A 19,406-nucleotide genomic window follows, 5' to 3' on the forward strand; every position below is an offset into this window, starting at 1 on the left:
ATATATATATATATATATATATATATATATATGATGGCCACAGCACTAGAGAAGCCATTTCCAGGACACACACATCCCTTTCTCTCTCCCTCCCTTCTTCCTCTCTCTCTCAGTCTCTCAGAATGCAAGAGCAGCAAAACAGTGGTAAAAATCACACATGCACGAGGCTCAAGCCTGAAAAAATAATAGAATTAAATTTTAAAAACTAGCCCAGGGGCCAGGTGATGACAAACTAGTTGAGTGCATACACTATGTGCAAGGACCCAGGCTCAAGCTGGCAGGGGAGACACTTCATAAGTAGTGAAGTAGGTCTGTAGGTCTTTCGCTCTCTTTCTCTCTATATACTCCCCCCACCACCACTCTCTCGGTTCTATCAAATAAAGAAGAAAAAAAAAAAGCAAAATGGCCACTGAGAGCAGTGGACTCATTGTTCAGGCACCAAACCCCAGCAATAATCCTGGTGGAAATAATAAAAATAAATCAACAAGGGGTCAGGTGGTAGCACAGCAGGTTAAGTGCACATGGCGCAAAGCACAAGGACAGGCATAAGGATCCCGGTTAGAGTACCGGCTCCCCACCTGCAGGGGGTCGCTTGACAGTGGTGAAGCAGGTCTGCAGGAGTCTATCTTTCTCTCCCCCTCTCTGTCTCCCCTCCTCTCTCGATTTCTCTCTGTCCTATTCAATAATAACAACAACAATACTAATAACAACAACAATGATAAACAAGGACAACAAAAGGGAAAAAATTTAAATAAATTCAACAAAATCCATTAAATTACTCCATCATCTGCTGACCTAGATTCACACTTGACCACCACAGGGTGAAGGTCAGCATGGAGACAGCTGAAGAGAGTGAAGAGAAGGTGGGGAGCTGTAGAGGCTGAGGAAGCTCAGTCTCCCTGCCTGCCCCTATGTCTGGGGCTCCAGCTCTCCTGGGAGGCTGTCAGCCTCTTCTCAGGAGCCAATTCAGAAGCATCATGATGGATTGGTTCTCTCCTCTTCTGCACGAGTTCTTTACCTTACAGCCTGTATGAAATACTTTACCCTTCAGAGAGGACAGTTTCGCTATAAATTGCCTCCTTAATCAAATTAGCTGAGAAACTAGAGCAGGGACTGCTATACCAAAATAGACCTTTTGATTATAGAGAAAGAGCCACTGGGGACATCCTGTTCATGCAAACTCCGGGAAACACAAGCTCTGACTTGAGCTAGGACACCTGTTCTCTACAAAGTCTAAGCCGATTGGTTTGTTTCAACATGGAGCACCCTGACCTTCTGACCTGCTCCAGTTCTACTACCCAGATGTTGAAAAGCAGCAGGTGTTTGCAGAGACACTTCTCATCTCAGAGCAGTTTCACTCAACCCCAAACCAGGATCAACTCCCTTTCATGAATCTTTCACAGTGTATAAGTGAAAGGCTGGAGAATAATAGCCAGTGATTTACCTCGGGCTGTGTGGATAAAAAGTGCTGTCATTTCAAGCATTTGCTCAGTTTCATGAACTATTAGCCATTGGTACAGACCATGTGATTCAGACTTAGAAATAAATAACAGCCTGGAAACCCAGCCAGTGGTTTTTTGGTTTTTTTAAATCCTACTCTTTCTTGATTTATACATTTCCTTAATAAGCATAGTCTCCATTTTTTTCATTATGATGCACTAAATCACATACACACTCCAAAATAAGGCTATTTCTACAAGCACCATGTGGTTAGAAGGGTCTACAGTTGGGCCTATTATTTATGAAAGCTTCTGAACATAGAAAAAGTAGACAATTTAAAGCTCAAAAAGAAGGCAGCCCAAGAAGGGGACTCACCACACCCAACATCTTCCCTTTTTCTGGACAGTGTTTGTTTTGCTATTTCAGCCCTCTGTAACAACAACCCTTGACCGCAGGGCACTGCCCTGGCTAGATGGCGCTGCAGCCAGCAAGTACCTGTAAGTCATGCCGGTCTCTGTCCTGATTTCCTGCCATGACAGTCCATGGGTGTGGAGAAACTTCTCGAGGTATTTCCGTTCTGTTGCTGTGCTGGGTCTGACGGGCCAGCAGGCTGCCTGGGGTGGAGGCTTGGTCACTGCATTATTTCGTCTACACTTCAGAGTGGAGTCAGTGGATTTGGGCAAACCCAGCTTGGGGGTAGGGATGTCTGCGCAGGCAGGCTTATACAGATGCATGCTTTAACCATCCAAAGAAGCAAGGCCAATTTCACAGTGCTGAGCTCCAAGACTAAATGTACCCTGCTGTGACTGGCTGGTTATATGGCTCTGGTGTGTCCCTAAAAGGGATCAGCTGGTGTTCGTTGGATGTCCCTTTTTGGTTTTTATATCCAAGCAACTCCCGAGTCCCTGGGGAAGCTGCTGGTTTATATGTCTCTGCAGAAGAAGACTGTGCAAAAACAAAATCCTGACAAACAACAATCACTTTTCTCATCCCTGGAAAGTTCATGAAGTCAAACTTAAGCAAATATGTGTTGGTCCCAGAAAAGAAATATGGGCACTCTTTCCCATATCTTTCTCTTTAGGCAAAAGTGATATTTTGGTGGGATGTGGGCCAAATAGTCTGTTCTCAAAAGGACCGTAAGGATTTAGGGGTGATTCATCAGTGTATAAGGAGCCCTCTTCAAGTTATCAAATATTTCAAAACCAATTAAGTTATTATACTAGACCCATGATTCATTTGGGTTCAAGGACTATTAACCTTGTGCTTTTTTAGGCTTTGTTGTCAAATGATAAGAAGTATCAATGCAATCATTGCAAGCAAAAGACCCACACAAATATGCCCAGCTGATATTTTGGCAAATACGCAAAAACAATTTGATAGAAAGAGAGGCATTTCAACAGATAGTATTAGAGGAATTTGGCATCTACTGACACAAGGAAAAACGAACAGAATCCTTGACTTAAGCTTTATTTATAAAATCCTAAATCAAAGCAGATTATGCACCTAAAGGTAAAATGAAAAGCTAAAAGGTTTATGAGAAAATATGGAAGAGAACCTTTAGGCTCAAGAGCTAAGTATATGTTTTTAGACTTGACATCAACACATACTCCACAAAAGGAAAAGTAAATAAGCTGAATCTCTCTGGCATTAAAAACTTGTGCTCTGCAAAAGCTCCTGTTCAGATTATTTTTAAAAATTACAGATGGGAAGAAGTATTTGCCAGCCAAGCACCTAACAAAGGATTTATGGCTTGTGCCTATAAACCCTCAAAACCCACCAATAAAATCATAAACAATTAAACATCTATTTATGAAAAGACATGAATACTTATCTTACTGAAAAGGATATAAAATGGTGAATACACTCAACACCATTAATCATTGGGGAAATACAAACTAAATCCACAATGAGATATTATGACACATCTATCAAAATAGCTAAGGTGACAATAATATGAGATACAAATAAGGATTCAGAGAAACTGACTCACTTATAAAATGAGAGCAGAGTGAAATAGTGTCTTTTAGTCACACAACATAATACAGAAATGTGGCCCTCGTCGTGCAGAGTTCACAGCAGAGGGAAGAGAGACAGACAGGTACAGCCTGCAGAGTGGTGAACTATGAGCCACGAAGGAGGCAAGCAGGAGGAATACAACCCAATCTTCGCCATGGGTAGAGCAGAGGAGGTTAGTACAGAAGAAGGACATGCAAGAAATGCTTTCAGTAGTTTGCAGTCCTGCAAGAAGTCTAACCTTGAAATGCTCTCTGCTTACCATTTCTGAGCCCTTTTTCTGGAAAAACCTGTCACCCTTGTTTAGACCAAACTTCTCTCTAAATATAGCATAACAATCCTGCTGGAATAAAAGAAAGAAAGAGGTCAAGGGTTCTGCCTCTTCAGCATACAAGTGCATCAACCACAGACATTCTTTGTGTCCAATTTCTTGCTCTGCAAAATACAGCTCATGTTACCTGGAAAGGCCAATAAAGGGTAGTTATTGGTACAACCCCCACTGCCTCCCACAGCACCTACTGACACCAGCACTGTGTCTGTGTGGAGGGTGCCCCCTGCTGGTTTGCTGGAAGGATGCATGAGGCCGACCAGGGCAGAAGGTGTAGCAGCAGTCTTCCGGGAACATCAGTGCTGTGTGGGCTGAAGATGGACTGAACAAGACTTTATCCTTCCTACAGAGATGTGAAGGGCCATTTGGACAAATAGATTTCTTTCTTTTAATTTATTCATAAATTTAAAAATATCAACAAGACCATAGGATAAGAAGGATACCTAAAAGAGACCTACTAGTTTTTTCCAAAATGGAGACCCCAAATCTCATCTCCTATACTTCTGCCTTTTGGCTCCCATTATTAAGCAATTTGTTCTGATTTATATTTTAATTCTTTTTCAGCCACCAAGTTGCAGATGTTACTATGATGCCAATCTGACTTCACTGCGCAGAGGACCTCACCAATGTGTCCTGTAACCCCACCTCCCCAGAGCCCTGCCCCATTAGGGAAAGACAAGGACAGGCCGGGAATATGAATCAACCTGCTAATGCCCATGTTCAGTGGAGAAGCAATTACAGAAGCCAGATCTTCCACCTTCTGCACCCCATAGTGATCATAGGTCCATGCTCCCAGAGGGATAAAGAACAGGAAAGCTTTCAAGGGAGAGGATGGGATACAGAACTCTGGTAATAGGAATTGTGTTATAAAGTTGATTTCTTATTCTAGCAAGAAATCCCTCCCTCTCAGTGTCTACTCCAAAAACAAGTTTTGAAACTGCAAAGAACCCTCTACATTCACAGTCACTGATCCATAGGCACCACTCCAAGGTCACCGTGCCACATGTTCAGCCACTATCCACACAGCATTTGTCCTTAGGGGGAGGACACACTGTAGCATCATGCAAAGTTTCAGTGGCACGAGCAAAATCTAAAGCATTACAATTTTAGCCTGTGACAAGGTGCTCTGCAGAGCCACTGGCTCTGCCCCACCAGGTCCACCTACCTCTTCCTTGTTCTCTTCCAGGCACTTATGGTTTATCTAAAAAAAAAAAAAAAAAAAAACTGGGAATTGGACCAGAGCTGGAAGAAATCTTAGAAATCAACTGATTTCATTCTCTTGATTCACAAGTAAGACAAGAAACATCCAGGCAAATGGGCACCATTAAGTCAGTTATTACAAGGACAGTGGTTAAAAGAAAGCCCCCAGGAGCGTGCACTCAGAGGTCAGAAGGACATGGTGACATCCTTGCCTGAAAGCTATTTGTGTGATGTGAATACTCTTGAGTATTGAGTATCTTCCTCAGCAAAATGGGAGACTATAATTATTGCCAAAGGCGTAAATCAACAAAATTAGTTTTATTTTTAAAAAATATGCAAATATATACTACAGTGCCTCTTGAAAGTCCTTTCCCTGTATGCTAGGTTCCAAGGCAATATGGTAAAAAGACAGCCTGCTAAAAGCTCTCAGTGCATTTCTGCTGATGATGACACGTGAACAGCTTGACTTTGCTCACTTTATTTGTAGTAGAATGTTCTTTTTAACTGAGACATTTTTAAATCTAAAGTACAAGTGCCCTATCAGTACTTTGGAAAAATTATGTTCTACATGGTTTGCTTTTCTAAAATGTCTAAAGATTATTCCTAGAAAGATGTCAATTTGAAGGCTAGAGGATAGGATAGCAATTTGCCCAACAGACTTTTCATGTCTGCGACTCTGAGGTCCCAGGCTCAATCCCCAGCATCACCAGAAGCTAAGCCAAGCAGTGTGATCAGGGGGAGAGGAGGGAAAGAAAAGTTCAACATGAAGCAACTTCCTACTTTGGTCTTCTCAAAATAGAGACAAGATTCAACTCTTAACTCACATAAAGTAAGAACTGATTTTTAGGTTTTTAGGTTCTTTTCAGTATCCTTGCTAGCTAGAATACAATCAAGAATCAACAGATGAACAAATAAATATCACAAAGTTCATGTTCTAGTCTAACTGGGAGACGTCCTCAGTTTACAAATCATTTATTCTCTCTTGATCATCATTCAAGCCAGATGGATTTTCTCATTTCCATTCCTCAAGAGAGTATAGATAGCAAGCTAGATGAAAGAGGTTATCAGAGGTAGGCATACTGATAGCAGTCAGGAAAAAATGTACAGAAAATGATGGGGCAAGAAAATAAGCAGAAACAAAAATTTGAAAAAATAACAAAACAACTCTAATTTTCAAGGCAAATGGTTCTACATGCCTTAACAGTCCCTGAGGAGCTTGTAGTAGAGTACAATGGTTAGCATTTATTAAAAAAAAAAAAAGGGGGTCAGTCGGTAGTGCAGCAGGTTAAGCGCACGTGGCGCAAATCGCAAGGACTGGAGTAAGGATCCCGGTTTGAGTCCCCGAATCTACACCTACAGAGGGGTCACTTTACAGGTGGTGAAGCAGGTCTGCAGGTGTCTATCTTTCTCTCCCCCTCTCTGTCTTCCCCTTCTCTCTCCATTTGTCTCTGTCCTATCCAACAACAAATGACATCAACGGCAACAATAATAATGACAACAACACTACAGCAAGGGCAACAAAAGGGAAAATGGTCTCCAGGAGCAATGGATTCATGGTGCAGGCACTGAGCCCCAGCAATAAGCCTGGAGGCAAAAAAAAAAAAAAAGAAAAGAAAAGAAAGAAAAACCAGAGCTGTCAAGTTGCTTCTTCAATCTTGATACCTAGATAAGAAAGTTTCAGACATTAGAGAAAAATCACTTGAGCAAAAGTTATCATTTTATGACAGTGTCAGATGAATGAGGCATAACAATGAATATTTTTCTGCCCTTAGAAATACTATCTTATTGGTCAGATTGATGACATTTATAGCTAGTGGTATTTATATACTTCCCTCATATTTGGGGGTCACTTTCTGCCCTCACCCAGCTTTCTAGTCCTATTCTCAACTCTGACACCATCTTCCCAGACAAAACTCCTAGTTCATCTAAATGTTAGTTATCAGGCTCAGGCAAAAATTACTAAAGTAATTGGGCCCCTTGGAACATACCTAAAATAGACTTCCTAGCTTTTTCCCACATGAAGACCTCTAATTTCATCTGCTCTATTCCTACCTTTGGGTTCCTGTTTATTAAACAATTTTTCCTGTTTTATATCTTATTACCAAATCTATATCAGCCACCAAGTTGCTACCATGACACCACTCTGACCTCTCTGGACAGACAGTCACCAATTTGTCCTGGCACCTCCCCTCCCAGAGTCCTACCCCAGTAGGGAAAGATAGAAACAGGCTTGGGGTTATGGATTGACCTGCAAGCACCCATTCCCAACAGAGAAGCAATTACAGAAGCCAGACCTTCCACCCTCAGCACCCTAGACAGAATTTTGGTTTATACTTCCAGAGGGATAAAGAATAGGAAAGCTTCTTTTGGAGGGGAGGGGATGCACGACTCTGGTGGTGGAAACTGTGTGGAATTGTACCCCTGTTATCTTACAATCTTGTTGATCATTATTAAACCACTACTAAAAATTTTTTTGAAGAAGAGAAATACTATCTTGCCCAGTCTCACAGACTCATTATTAGGAACTGGGTGGTTTCACTGAGTCCTAGCCCAGAAAAGATGAACTTGCCCTTAGCTACATGATACACATCTTTCCTCTGTCAACTTCCTACAGACCTCACCAAAGTACAGCTGAAATGGTGAATCTGTATGTTTTTCTGTCACTCTCATCCTTGTCTCCCCTTTTACCTCTGTCTTATCCATTCTCATGTTTCGAATGAATTTCTAGTTTGGTTGAGATTCCTTTCTTTCCCTTTATTAGGGGATTAATGTTTTACAGTCAACAGTAAATGCAACAGTTTGTGCATGCATAACATTTCCCAGTTTTCCACATAAAAATACAGCCCCCACTAGGTCCTCTGCCATCATGCTCCAGGACCTGTAATCTCCCCCCACCCCCACCCCAGAGTCTTTTACTTTATTGCAATACACCAAGTCCCGTCCAGGTTCTGCTTAGTGTTTTCTCTTCTAATATTGTTTTTCAACTTCTGCCTGTGAGATCATCCCAAATTCACAGACATTGTTTTTTTTATATATATTGCATAAATGGTAAGAAAAATATTACTTGATGTAAGCACACTTCTCCCCTTTTAAACTAATTCTGAGAGTATTAATTTCATGGGAAATTCATTTAACAGAAAATACTTCAGAAACACATTTGAACTTAAGGTTGCTTTGCCATTTCTCTTGGATAAATGACCATCTGGAAACAAGAATATTGGAAACAGATTTAAGCAGTTAATATTTTGTTCAACAAGCAACTGGTGTTTGGACAGTCATGTCATTCAAATGATTAAACTTGGAAACAGAAAAGGCTGATTTCTACTGAATCCCACATGTGAAACTGTTTATGCTGACTACCACCTCCTTGGTCCCAGAGGTAATTAAATAACTCAACAGCCCTTTTGAGCAGCTTGTTTCATACTTCATGTTCATTGCTGTAATCAAGTTGAATGTGAAGATTAAGCAACAAAATGCCCTTAGGGCTTTGAATTTTGAGCCAAAAAAAAAATTCAAATAGGATTTATCATGAAAAATGTCTCTTGGATCTAAAGGCAAATATTCTTACTTTCCCCCAACCTAATTCCTCACCATTACACATGGAACCGGCTGTTTCCAAGAGGAGGCAACCAGTTATGATGCAGACTTCAGGTAGAAGTCCTGCATTGAAGGGAGACTCTTGGTTTTCACGGCAAGAGAAGCCCCAAGATTTACAGGGAGAACTAGGGAGGGGTAAAGAAGACTGATCCCCACATCTCTTCCATGCCAACATCACATCACTAGTAGGAGGCTCTAAAGAGTCATCAGTCTTCTCAGTGAAAAGGGAAAGTGAATTTCAAGTTTAGAAGCCAAAAGAGACTGTCCTCTCCTGCCTGCTAGGCCCTTAGTGGCTCAGCCTCAAGGTGGCTTTTAGTGAGGACAGTACCCTTAAAGGTACTGAACTTGTGCAGGGCCAAATGTGAGGGACCCCATCCTGGCAGGGAGGATTAACTCCCTCCCCTCTTGTCCAGAATAAGAAGCCCTGTACTGCAGAATGAGAAAAGGGAGGTTACTAACGTGTCATCTCAGTAATCTAGAATCAACACACAACTCTGAAAAGGGGGTGTTCTGTGGGACTGGAAGTGATATCCAAATTCAAGTACTGGTTCTGTGATTTTCTGACCTTGGGCAGATCTTTTCTAAGCCTCCATTTCCTAGCTATGAGGTGGAAATAATCTAAACAGTCATGGGTTACTGAGAAGGATTAAAATTAAATAATTTAGGGAAAGTGCAAGCTATATAATTAGTATTCAGTTACTGGTATTAGAAAAAAAGAGGGCAGAGATCAGGACCTTTGTTAATGCACCCAGGAAACCTTGTCCAGAGCTTGGGAGTCAAGCATAACCATACCAGCTCCTAGAAAACCAGATTAGTGGAAACCATACTCTCAAGTCATGTTCTAGACAGAATTAGAGCCAAGGTCCCAAGACAGGAGTTGATAACAATAATAGAAAAGCAAATATTTAGACCATGGTTTGGAATATACTGAGTATACAAAGGCTATCGGATCTCATATCTAGAATTCTAGAAGATGAACACGCATATGTTTTTATTTCCACTGAACGGCTGATAGACATGACTTGCTGACATCCACACCATAAGCCAGTAACAGAGCTCAAATTTAAAGCTCGACTTGGGTTAGCAGTTTCCCCCAGGTCTAGGGGCTCATAGAAGGAAACCAACAAAAGAAGAGGGAAGGCGACCCAGGTCTAGGGGCTTATAGAAGTAATCTAGCAAAAGAAGAGGGATGCAAAAAGGTAAAGAGAAAGCAGGGCCATGTAGTGGCACACCTGGATGAGTGTACATGTTACAGTGTGCAAGGACCTGGGTTCAAGCACCCACTCCCTACCTGCAGGAGGAAAGTTTTGCAAGTGGTAAAACAATGCTGCAGGTGTCTCTCTCTCATTCTCTCTCTCTCTCTCTTTCTCTCTCTCTACCTATCTCCCCCTTCTCTCTCAATCTTTCTCTATCCAATAAATAAGTAAATAAATAAAATATTTTATAAATAAATAGAAAGATGAGGGCACATCAACAGTTACAAAGTAATAACAGTATCTGCTGAGAGCACTTGCTAATCACTCTGCTACAACTCCTCTTGTGTAACATTGTTATACCATGTCACCACTAAGGGGGCTATTGCCCAATGTCCCAAGGTTAGTGAGTAGAGGAACCAAGATCCAGACCTAGGTGAGACACGCATCAGGGTCTATATTACCTAGGGACTCCTGTTAAGATTTTTCAGTTCAGAAGCAGAGTGGGGTTACAGTGATAGCTCTGCCATTCTCACCGAGCACCACTGCCACCACATGAGAGGCTGTCCCTGGAAGTAGAGACCCTAAGGGGAAGATGAACCCCATAAGCTCGAGACATGAATCATGACAAGACCTTGTGCACAAGGCAGAGACCCTATTAAGACACAGACACTGCCTCCAGATACTCAAAGTCCTTCAGAAGACATGACACAACTATCCAGAACAGAAAGCTGGAAAAAACTGCCTCCGTTTTCTCAGAGTAACCCACAAGCCAGCCACAGGTATACAGAAACAAGCCCTGTGTCCCTGGCTAGCGCTTTGGCATGGGGGTGCCTGCCCAGGGATGTCTCCACCCAGCTCTGCATCCTAGGGCACAGTCAACAAGGCAATGATGGCTGCATGGTCCTGAAACCTGTTCCCCTTGACTTGAAAGGTTAATACTGACAGTATTTAATAACCCTTTACAATCTACCCCAAGTTACTTTTTCCTTGAGCACAGTGAGGATATAAATCCCTTAGAAGTCCCTATAAGAACAGAGAAATAGTAACTGAGCACAACAGTACCCTCAGTACAGGAGGAGAAGCCAGTGTAGGGAAACACACATTTTTTGCCAGATATTTTGGCCCATCCCACCTTTAACTATCTTTGTCAGCCTGAAATATACTCTGCCGAATGTGAAATCATATCACACTGCTTATTTGGGAGCATCTGAAAACAGAGCACTCTTCAAATTACTTGCTCATGATCTCAGTTAACTTTTATGACTATCTGCTCCAGCATCCTCTTTTGTAGAAAGCTGGTTAGTCTACAGCCACACCACCATGAATCTTCCCGACCTCTTTTGATATCTGTGGCTAAGCAAGGCCAAGCCTGCTTAGTACTTGGATGGGAGAAAGTTAATTAACCTACCCAACAATGTGTTTAGATATCAATCGAAGACTCAATGCTATAGACTCTGCATAAACACTATGTAGTATAAAGAAAGCACTCTCAAATATGGCCAGTGACCAAGATGACATTTCCAGAAATCAACCACATTGGGAATATATATTTCACATCTAGAAATAGGATCTAAAAAATGACCTGAGAGATGTTTTTTCAAACAACTACAAAAATGCTATTATATTATTTATAATAATGATAATTAAGGATGGCTAAACAATATATGGTCATACAATGTCGTCCTCGGAAATTCTAAATTTTTTAAGATAATAAAATAAACCAACATAGTGTTAAGTAAAAGAAAGCAAAAAACAAACTCATATTGATAGTATGATTCCAATTCAAATGGTCGGGGCAAAGCACACCCAAATGTTAGTAGTAGTTGTCTTTCTTCTTTATATGTTTCTGTTTTCAATTCTTCCCATACTGTTCAAATGCTATTTTTACAATCTTAGGGGAAATGTTATTCAAAACCAACAAATATAATTCCCAGCATATGTGTATGTCAGAGGTGAGCCATGTTCTGGTCTCGGTCTCTCTCTCTTTCTCACATAAATAAAAAATCTTTTAAAATCATTAAACAAAGTCAACAAAAAAAATTTCATCATATTATCATATCAATTACACAGAAACTGGGAAGTAAAACCTGCCCTTTGTCTCCAGCTCCGGGAACTCCAGCCCCTGCCCCACCTTTCATGCTGTGCAGAGTAAAGAGCCATCATGTAGCACTCATGCCAGAGTTATCAGACACGCGTGGAAAAAGCCAATCAACCTGTTTAAAGCAAATCATACTAGATCGCTTCATATTTGCTCCCAAAGGGGGGTCAGAACCACTTTCCACAAGACTGAAGTGCATGCTGTGCCCTGCTTCTGCCATTTTCTTTCTTAAATGTGCCAGGACTGCTAGACCTCTCTCTATTGCTAATGCTTTCTTCCAATCATTTAATAATATCCTGTTTCAAATGTAGGTTATCACAGAATCTTGACATAAGACAATTCCCAGATCTCTCATGAACTAGAATTAACCTGCTGTAAAATATTTTCATTCCCTCTTCCCAGAAAGGAAACAGTGCTTATAGACCTTGAACAACTCCAGGAGGATTCCACTAGCCAACCATCCAGAGAATTCTTGACCACAGCAAGCATGCAACGTATTCAAGGGATCTTCAATACATTTAACATTCTACTGTGTAATGTTTCACAGATTGATACACTTATCCATAGTCTATGTTTACCCTATTTATCTGCTACATACACATCTGTAATGGAGATAATCACTCTTGGTTTATGTGTAACACCTATAAATGAAGGGGGGGAGTAGAACAATGGCTTGCAGGCCCACACACACAGCTGGTCCCATACAATTCATGGGACTGCGTCATTGGTCACTGTCCCAGCAAACCTGAAGACTCACTGAGGTCAGAAGCTTCAACACTGGGGTGCAAAAAAGGAAAGGAGCTGGAGGTGAGCCAAGTGACCTCTTTCTGAGGTATGTACACAGTCAGATTCTGCAGTGAGTTTAACATGGGCTTAGTTGCAACTACACACACTTAGCTTTCTCTTAAAAATGGTCACATTGCAAAGATAAAATTTTCATCGTGGGGGAAAGAAGTCATTGCCAGGCTTTTCTTTATCACTCTTTATCACTCTTCTTCCAGAAGTTCTTCAATACTAACTTTAACTATAGATGAGAGGTACAGTACCTCTTCATTTGACAATTCATTTGACAGAGCCCATTATCCTGAGGTCTTTCCTCCAAGTACCTCAGTGCAGGCATGACAGCTTACCAGAGCTCCGTCGGACAAGCCACTCTCACCATAAAAACTAACTGTATGCCATAAAACATTTCCAGAAACTTGACTTTGTCCTACTTTTTCTATGATGATTTCTAAACAGTGACTTAGATGTGGGAATATTTATTTTATTACTGCTTTGAAAGGGAGGGAATAGGGACCAGTGACATAGTTCAGCAGTAGAGCATAAACACTGCATTTGTGAGGTTCAGTCCCCAGGGTCACATATGAAGGAACAGTAGACTGATGTAAATAAGTAAATAAATAAATAAAAATTCTTAATGAGTGGATGCACTTCATCCCTGTTAGGGGAAACAAAAAGGATAAAGAGGAAGCAGATATTCGGCCATTTGGAAGTCTATAATCTATATGCATCAGTTAATTCCACTACTGAGTAACTGGTGGTAACACTGTGGTACCTTTTTGGAATTAGAAATACAAAAGTGTGGGGAAGCTCAGAGCACACAGAAACACTAAAAAGCAGCATATTCTACAATATCTATGCTACCACACACTCTAAAAAAAAATGTTATTTGTTCCTTGACCATTTCATTGGAGCCACTTTCATTACTAAGCTTCTATTACCACTTAATGAAAACAGTAATTTTAAGTGTGATTTTCACAAAACTTTCCCTGTCAAAAGTCTCTTTAATTCCTGAGAGGTTCTCTATAGCAATTACAGGAAATGAGCATTTCAAAATTTCAGAACGCAACATCTTTGCTCAGAACATTTTGGCTTTTAAGATTAGGATTTGTGGAATTATTCCTCCTCTGCATCATAGGAAGCCGAGGTTGAGAAAAGAGCAGAAAAGCTCTATGAAAAATTATCTTACACTTACTTCCTTTTTTTAAAGTACCTTTGTCTCTTCACATTGTGTCCAACTTAGACATGGGGCTCAGAACCCCAGAGGAGAGGCAGCCATACCTGCATCCCTCCTTCCATTCCAGAAATTCAGAACACTGAATGGCTCACTTGCCAAACAGAGAAAACACACTCAACCTCTATTTCTCAGTAGAGGAAGCAGGGAGGAATCAAAAAGTCCTTTCTGTTGTTTACAAAGGGGGACCTTTCGTGCAACCTTTGGACTTCCTCCAGATTGTTACTTAAGGCAAATCCCAATGCCATTCTTCTGTCTGCTCTGGTGTCACCAGCATTTTGTGAATAGCAATCCAGGGTCATCATTTGTCAATCTCACCTGTTTTCTGCATTTTGTGATCTCTGCAGTCTACAGCATCAATCAGTCATCTGTGAGGCAATTTAGAGCTGCTAAGATTGCCTGCGGCAGGAGACACAAGTCAGAGCATCCCCCTGGATGTGGCTTACCTGTGCGGCATGCCGGTGGTGTAGGCAGTCGTGTGCTCATTGGACAGGTCACAGAGCTTCAGGTACCAGTTCATCTCTACCTCCCGCACGAGGGCCAGCTGCCGGGCCCTGATCTGGGTTTGTCCCAAAGGGCTGAGGCTGCTGTCTTTTCCATTTTCAGAGACTTTCTTGGGTGATCTGTCTTTGCTCCCCACAGAGAAACCAGGCTGCTTCCTTAGCTTGGGGTTCTCTTCCGGAATCTGACCCCCCGCTGCCCCTGTCCGGGCTGCCAGCATCCTGGAGGTCCACACCTGTCTGTCAGAGAAGACTCCAGGTCACTGTGATCAGAGGAATATGTAGGGATGTTACTGCTCCTCCATCCTCCCCCATCCCCTTAACCTTATCCTGCCACGGGCTGTAATTGAGCCGGCCTGTGCTGGAGATGAAAGGGTAACTCTAACTTTCCTGAGGAAGAACTAAGTCTCCTGTGATATCTCAGAACATGGAAATTTTACAGACCACCCCAACCACCGTCTAATGCTGAAGGATGGCAGTGCTGTTTCCTCTGCAAAGTGCATATTTCTTCTTTGAACAGTAAAATCTCTGAACCTTAGGCTCTGACAAGGCATTTAATCATTATATTAAAGTTCTTTAAAAAGACATCAAGAAACTTGTTTGTCATTCTTTAATTAAAACCTCTTTAGAGCTTTAGAAGTTTTAATGTGAATTTCCTCAGTAAGTTGAACAGTATCAAGGTGAGAGGAGGGTTATTCCTCAAAGGTGAGGCTTAGCAAAACATCCTCAGTTTACTGCACCATCCTTTGGGAGAAGGAAGCTTGCTGAAAGTTGGAGAACCATGTGACCATGTCAAGCCTTTTTTTAATCCTAATGGAAGCACTCACTGTAGGACCACCATAACTGACTGACCATTTCAGTGCTTCTGATAGTGGACGTATATCCGTCATAGTCCAGTTGAGGAGACTGGGGGCTGAGGTTGAAGAAAACAGCAGAGTAAGAGGAGATAGTGTGGGCCTATGTATGTGCCGGTGTAGATGGGAGACAGGTGGGGGTGTGTGCAGGTATGGGAAAACTGATTTTAAAGATAGAAATCCAGGTAAGTGATGGTCTTTGGGGTTAAGATGCAGGGTACTGGGGCTGGTGGATGCCACACCCAGTAGAGCACACCTGTCACCTCGTGCAAGGACCCTGTTTCAAGTCTGGCCCCCATCTGCAGGAGGACATTTCACAAGCCTTGAAGCAGTGTTGCTTGTCTCTCTCTTCTCTCTTCCCTATTCTCTTCTCTTCTCTCTCTCTCTCTCTCTCCCCTACCTTCTTCCCTCACAATTTCTTTCTGTTTTTTTTTTTTATAAAAAAGAAGGAGAAGAAGAAGGAGAAGGAGGAGGAGGAGGAGAAGGGGAAGGGGAAGGGGAAAGAGAAGGAGGAGGAGGAGGAGGGGAAGGGGAAGGGGAAGGGGAAGGGGAAGGGGAAGGGGAAGGAGAAGGAGAAGGAGAAGGAGAAGGAGAAGGAGAAGGAGAAGAAGAAGAAGAAGAAGAAGAAGAAGAAGAAGAAGAAGAAGAAGAAGAAGAAGAAGAAAAGGCACAGTACTGAGATTTAGGGGACAGTAATGGCAGTGCCACAGTGGTGTTACAGAGTTGTCTCGAGGCCCACCAAGTCCCATACATCCTCTTATCAACCTAGTTGCTCCCGTATCAATCACCCAAGTGTCAGCTGCATATGAAGGATGCAGGAAGGCCTGTGAAGGCCTCTGCCCAAACAAAATCACACACTAAATTTTTAAATCAGGGAGGTATGGCAGGCCTTCTACCTCTGAGCATGGCAGGATGAAGAAAGAGGAGGCTCCTATAAGGAGCTAGCTCATCTAGAAAGCACACTGCGGGGCCAGGTGGTGTTGCACCCTGTTAAGCACACATAATACCAAGTGCAAGGATCCGGGTTCAAGTCCCACCTCCCTCTCCACCTGCTGCAGGGATGCATCACAAGTGGCAAAGCAGGTCTCTTTCTCCCTCTCTGTCTCCCCCTCCTCTCCCAATTTCTCGCTATCTCTCTATTTAATTTTTACAAAATGGAAAAAATGGCCTCCAGGAGCAGTGGATTCATACTGCCGGCACTGAGCCCCTGTGATAATGCTGGAGGAAAAAAAATACTGGTGTCTTTGAGGATCCTAGTGGCAGTAAACCAGTCAAAGCCAAGACATTCCGAGAAAATATTCACATATTAGTATTCACACACAGGGCAATCTAGGATGAGACCTACAAGAAAGCAGCTACTGCTAAGTGCCAAGCTCAGTCCCTCAGGCTGTGGAAGGAAGGGAGGACACACCCTCTCCAGGGCTGCTGGAGAGGGGTGCCTCCAGTTCCTTTCTAAGTGCCCTCTATCCCAAGAGTCAGGAGAGTGCTGACTCTTGAGAAAGGATGAGGAATACACAGTTGTGCTGACTCTGACAACTGTCCCCTCCATTTGATATAGTCAGGAAGGCATTAATTGAGGCTCAGCCGTGGAACTGGAAAGGGGGCTCTGTGCCCACTCAGTCAAGTGGGTGGAGGACCCACAACTCCCCGGGCTTGCCTTCTCAGGAGTTTGAATCCTGACCTCTCCTGTCCTCTCTGTCACCTCGGACACATTTACTCCATCCCACTGGGTTTTCATTCCCTCAACTACAAAAACCATTATTGCTTTCTTATAGCAGTTTGAAAACATGGCTCTCAGAAAGCTTAACCAGGAGGATACTTGCTCTGTCCTGAGTACCACCCAGGTTAGAGCCTACCCCCGATCATAGCAGGGCCACTTCAGTGTTGTGGTGTCTTTCCTTCTCTCTCTATCTGAAAGAGTTGTCCTGCAGTGACAAGGCCCCACCAACAACAAAAAATAGAGTTAGAGAACAAAGCATTTGTTCCTCACTTCTTTTACTCTACTTGCTTTGAGAAGTGGGATTTCCTTACCTTCCCCTGCACCTGGGGGCTTCTCACTGCCTTAGGCTATAAAATATGGTGACAGAGAAGATATGTAACTTCCTCAGACCATGAAGTTTCAACCCACTGCTCTTGGACATTCATTCTGGGAGGAGTCATTTCATACCAGGAATACCATGTGAGGAATCCCACTACAGCGGTGGTAGAGAATGCTGCTGTGGGGTGAAAAGGAAATCATCCCCCATCCCTCTGGGTAGGTAGAGAAATAATCTCAGAGAGTGAAGAAATCATCACACAAGTCCCCACCTTCAGGGACAATGCTTCATAAGCAGTGAAACAGTGCTGTAAGAATCTCTCTCTCTCTCTCTCTGTCTCTGTCTCTGTCTCTCTCTCTCTCCCTTTCTCTCTCTCTCTCTCTCTGCCTTCCTACTTGATTTCTCTTTGCCTCTAGCCAAAATAAAGGTTCTAGCCAAAATAAAGGTGTCTGGGCAGTGGTGCACCTGGTTAAGCACACATAGTACTAATTGTGCAAGAACCCACACAAAGACCCAGGTTCGAGGCCCCACTCCCCACAAACGGTGAAGCAGATCTGCAGGTGTCTTTCTTCCTTTCTCTCTTTCTTTTTTTAGGTGTCTTCCTTTCTATCTCCCTCTCTATCTCCCCCTCCTCTCTCAATTTCTTTCTGTCTTATCCAATAAGGTGAAAAAAATTAAAAGGAAAAAATGGCTGCCAGGAGCAGTAAATTCATAGTGTAGGCACTGAGCCCCATCAATGACCCTGGAATAAAAAAATAAATATAATTTAAAAATAAAGAAGTAGGGAGTTGGGCAGTAGTGCAGCGAGTTAAGCACAGGTGTCTCAAAGCACAAGGACCGGTGTAAGGATCCCGGTTGGAGCCCCCAGCACCCCACTGGCAGGGAAGTCACTTCAAAAGCGGTGAAGCAGGTCTGCAGGTGTCTATCTTTCTCTCCCCCTCTCTGTCTTCCCCTCCTCTCTCCATTTCTCTCTGTCCTATCCAACAACAATGACATCAATCACAACAATAACCATAACAATAAAAAACAAGGGCACAAAAGGGAATAAATAAATAAATATTCTAAAAAATAAAGAAATAAAAATTAAAAGGAAGGACAAATCAAACAAGCATCAGGCAGATGGACAAGAAAAATTAAGAAGCTATTTGTCAACATATATGCCTTCTGTGTACATGGGAGAGACCCAGCAAAGCTGAGTGAGTCACCCACATGGCTTCAGACCTTCACTTAAACGCTAATTCAAAGGCTGTAGAGAGAGAAAAAAAGAGGTCAATTTAAGGAGGTTTCCAGGGAAAAGGCACAGAAAATAAAGATATGCATACTTAACTCAGCTCCTCCATTGAAAAGAAATAAGGAGATTAAGTCTTCCAGGAAGATGCTGTTAAGGGAAGGGGTTGCGTGTAGAGATTTTTTTCAGAGGCAACCTCTATAAAATTTTTATAATAAACTTTTTTTATAAAAAAACTTTTATAATAAAACTTTTGCCAAAGACATATTTTGGGGATGGCAGATATGACCACCTGACCAGTGGCCCCAGCTGAGCTCCACCAGTTCTGTGAGAAGCTGGTGAGTTAGAGGGTGCAGATAGCCCCAACCCACATGTGCCCACAACCCATGAGACATCCCACATTAGTACCAAATACCCCAAATACCAAACTCCCAACCTGTGACTGACATTAAAGGGTTGCTTTACTACTGTCTTTAATAAGATATTCTGCAGTAACAGTAGCCAGAACTTCCCTCAGACCCTTATTATAAACACTTAACAGAATCTGTGTGGGATACTTAGAACAGGATCCAGCATAAATTAACATTTAATAAGTACTGATATTTGCTCTCCAAGTCAGATACTGTTGCAGTGCTAGAATTTAAACTTTCTGCTTATGTTTTCTCTTAAGTTTTTGAGGGACTAACAAGTTCAGCATTTTAAAATATGTCAGTGTTTATCATCGTAAATATAAATAGCTGTGTGGCCAGCAAATTGTACCTATTGTTGTTTTGAAATAAAATCATTACATCATTACCTTAAATGTATCACTGGAATTTAAGTCCCATAGACACCTGATATCTATCATCATCCACTTAAAATATTCATGCACATGCTCTCCCTTAGCAGTCAGAAATTTCTGC

At 42.2% G+C, this 19,406-nt stretch overlaps 1 protein-coding gene across 3 annotated transcripts in view; it reads right to left on the minus strand.

The window, feature by feature from the left end:
* KCNAB1 (potassium voltage-gated channel subfamily A regulatory beta subunit 1) overlaps positions 1-14,668 on the minus strand; it is a 370,921-nt gene extending 356,253 nt beyond the window's left edge. Inside the window, exon 1 of one of the 3 annotated variants that reach the window (XR_009551559.1) lies at positions 14,333-14,635. Coding sequence is in view for 2 of the 3 variants with exons in the window: in XM_007521072.3 (XP_007521134.1) it covers positions 14,333-14,607 (275 nt within the window). In the remaining variant the exon portion in view is untranslated. Of the gene's footprint in view, positions 1-1,935; positions 2,259-14,332 lie in introns of those variants that run through there. The other 2 variants (XM_007521072.3, XM_007521074.3) reach the window with 2 other exon arrangements.
* Between the last annotated feature and the right edge of the window lie 4,738 nt (positions 14,669-19,406).

This window comes from Erinaceus europaeus, chromosome 9, assembly GCF_950295315.1.
Source record: "Erinaceus europaeus chromosome 9, mEriEur2.1, whole genome shotgun sequence".
Classification (NCBI taxonomy): domain Eukaryota; kingdom Metazoa; phylum Chordata; class Mammalia; order Eulipotyphla; family Erinaceidae; genus Erinaceus; species Erinaceus europaeus.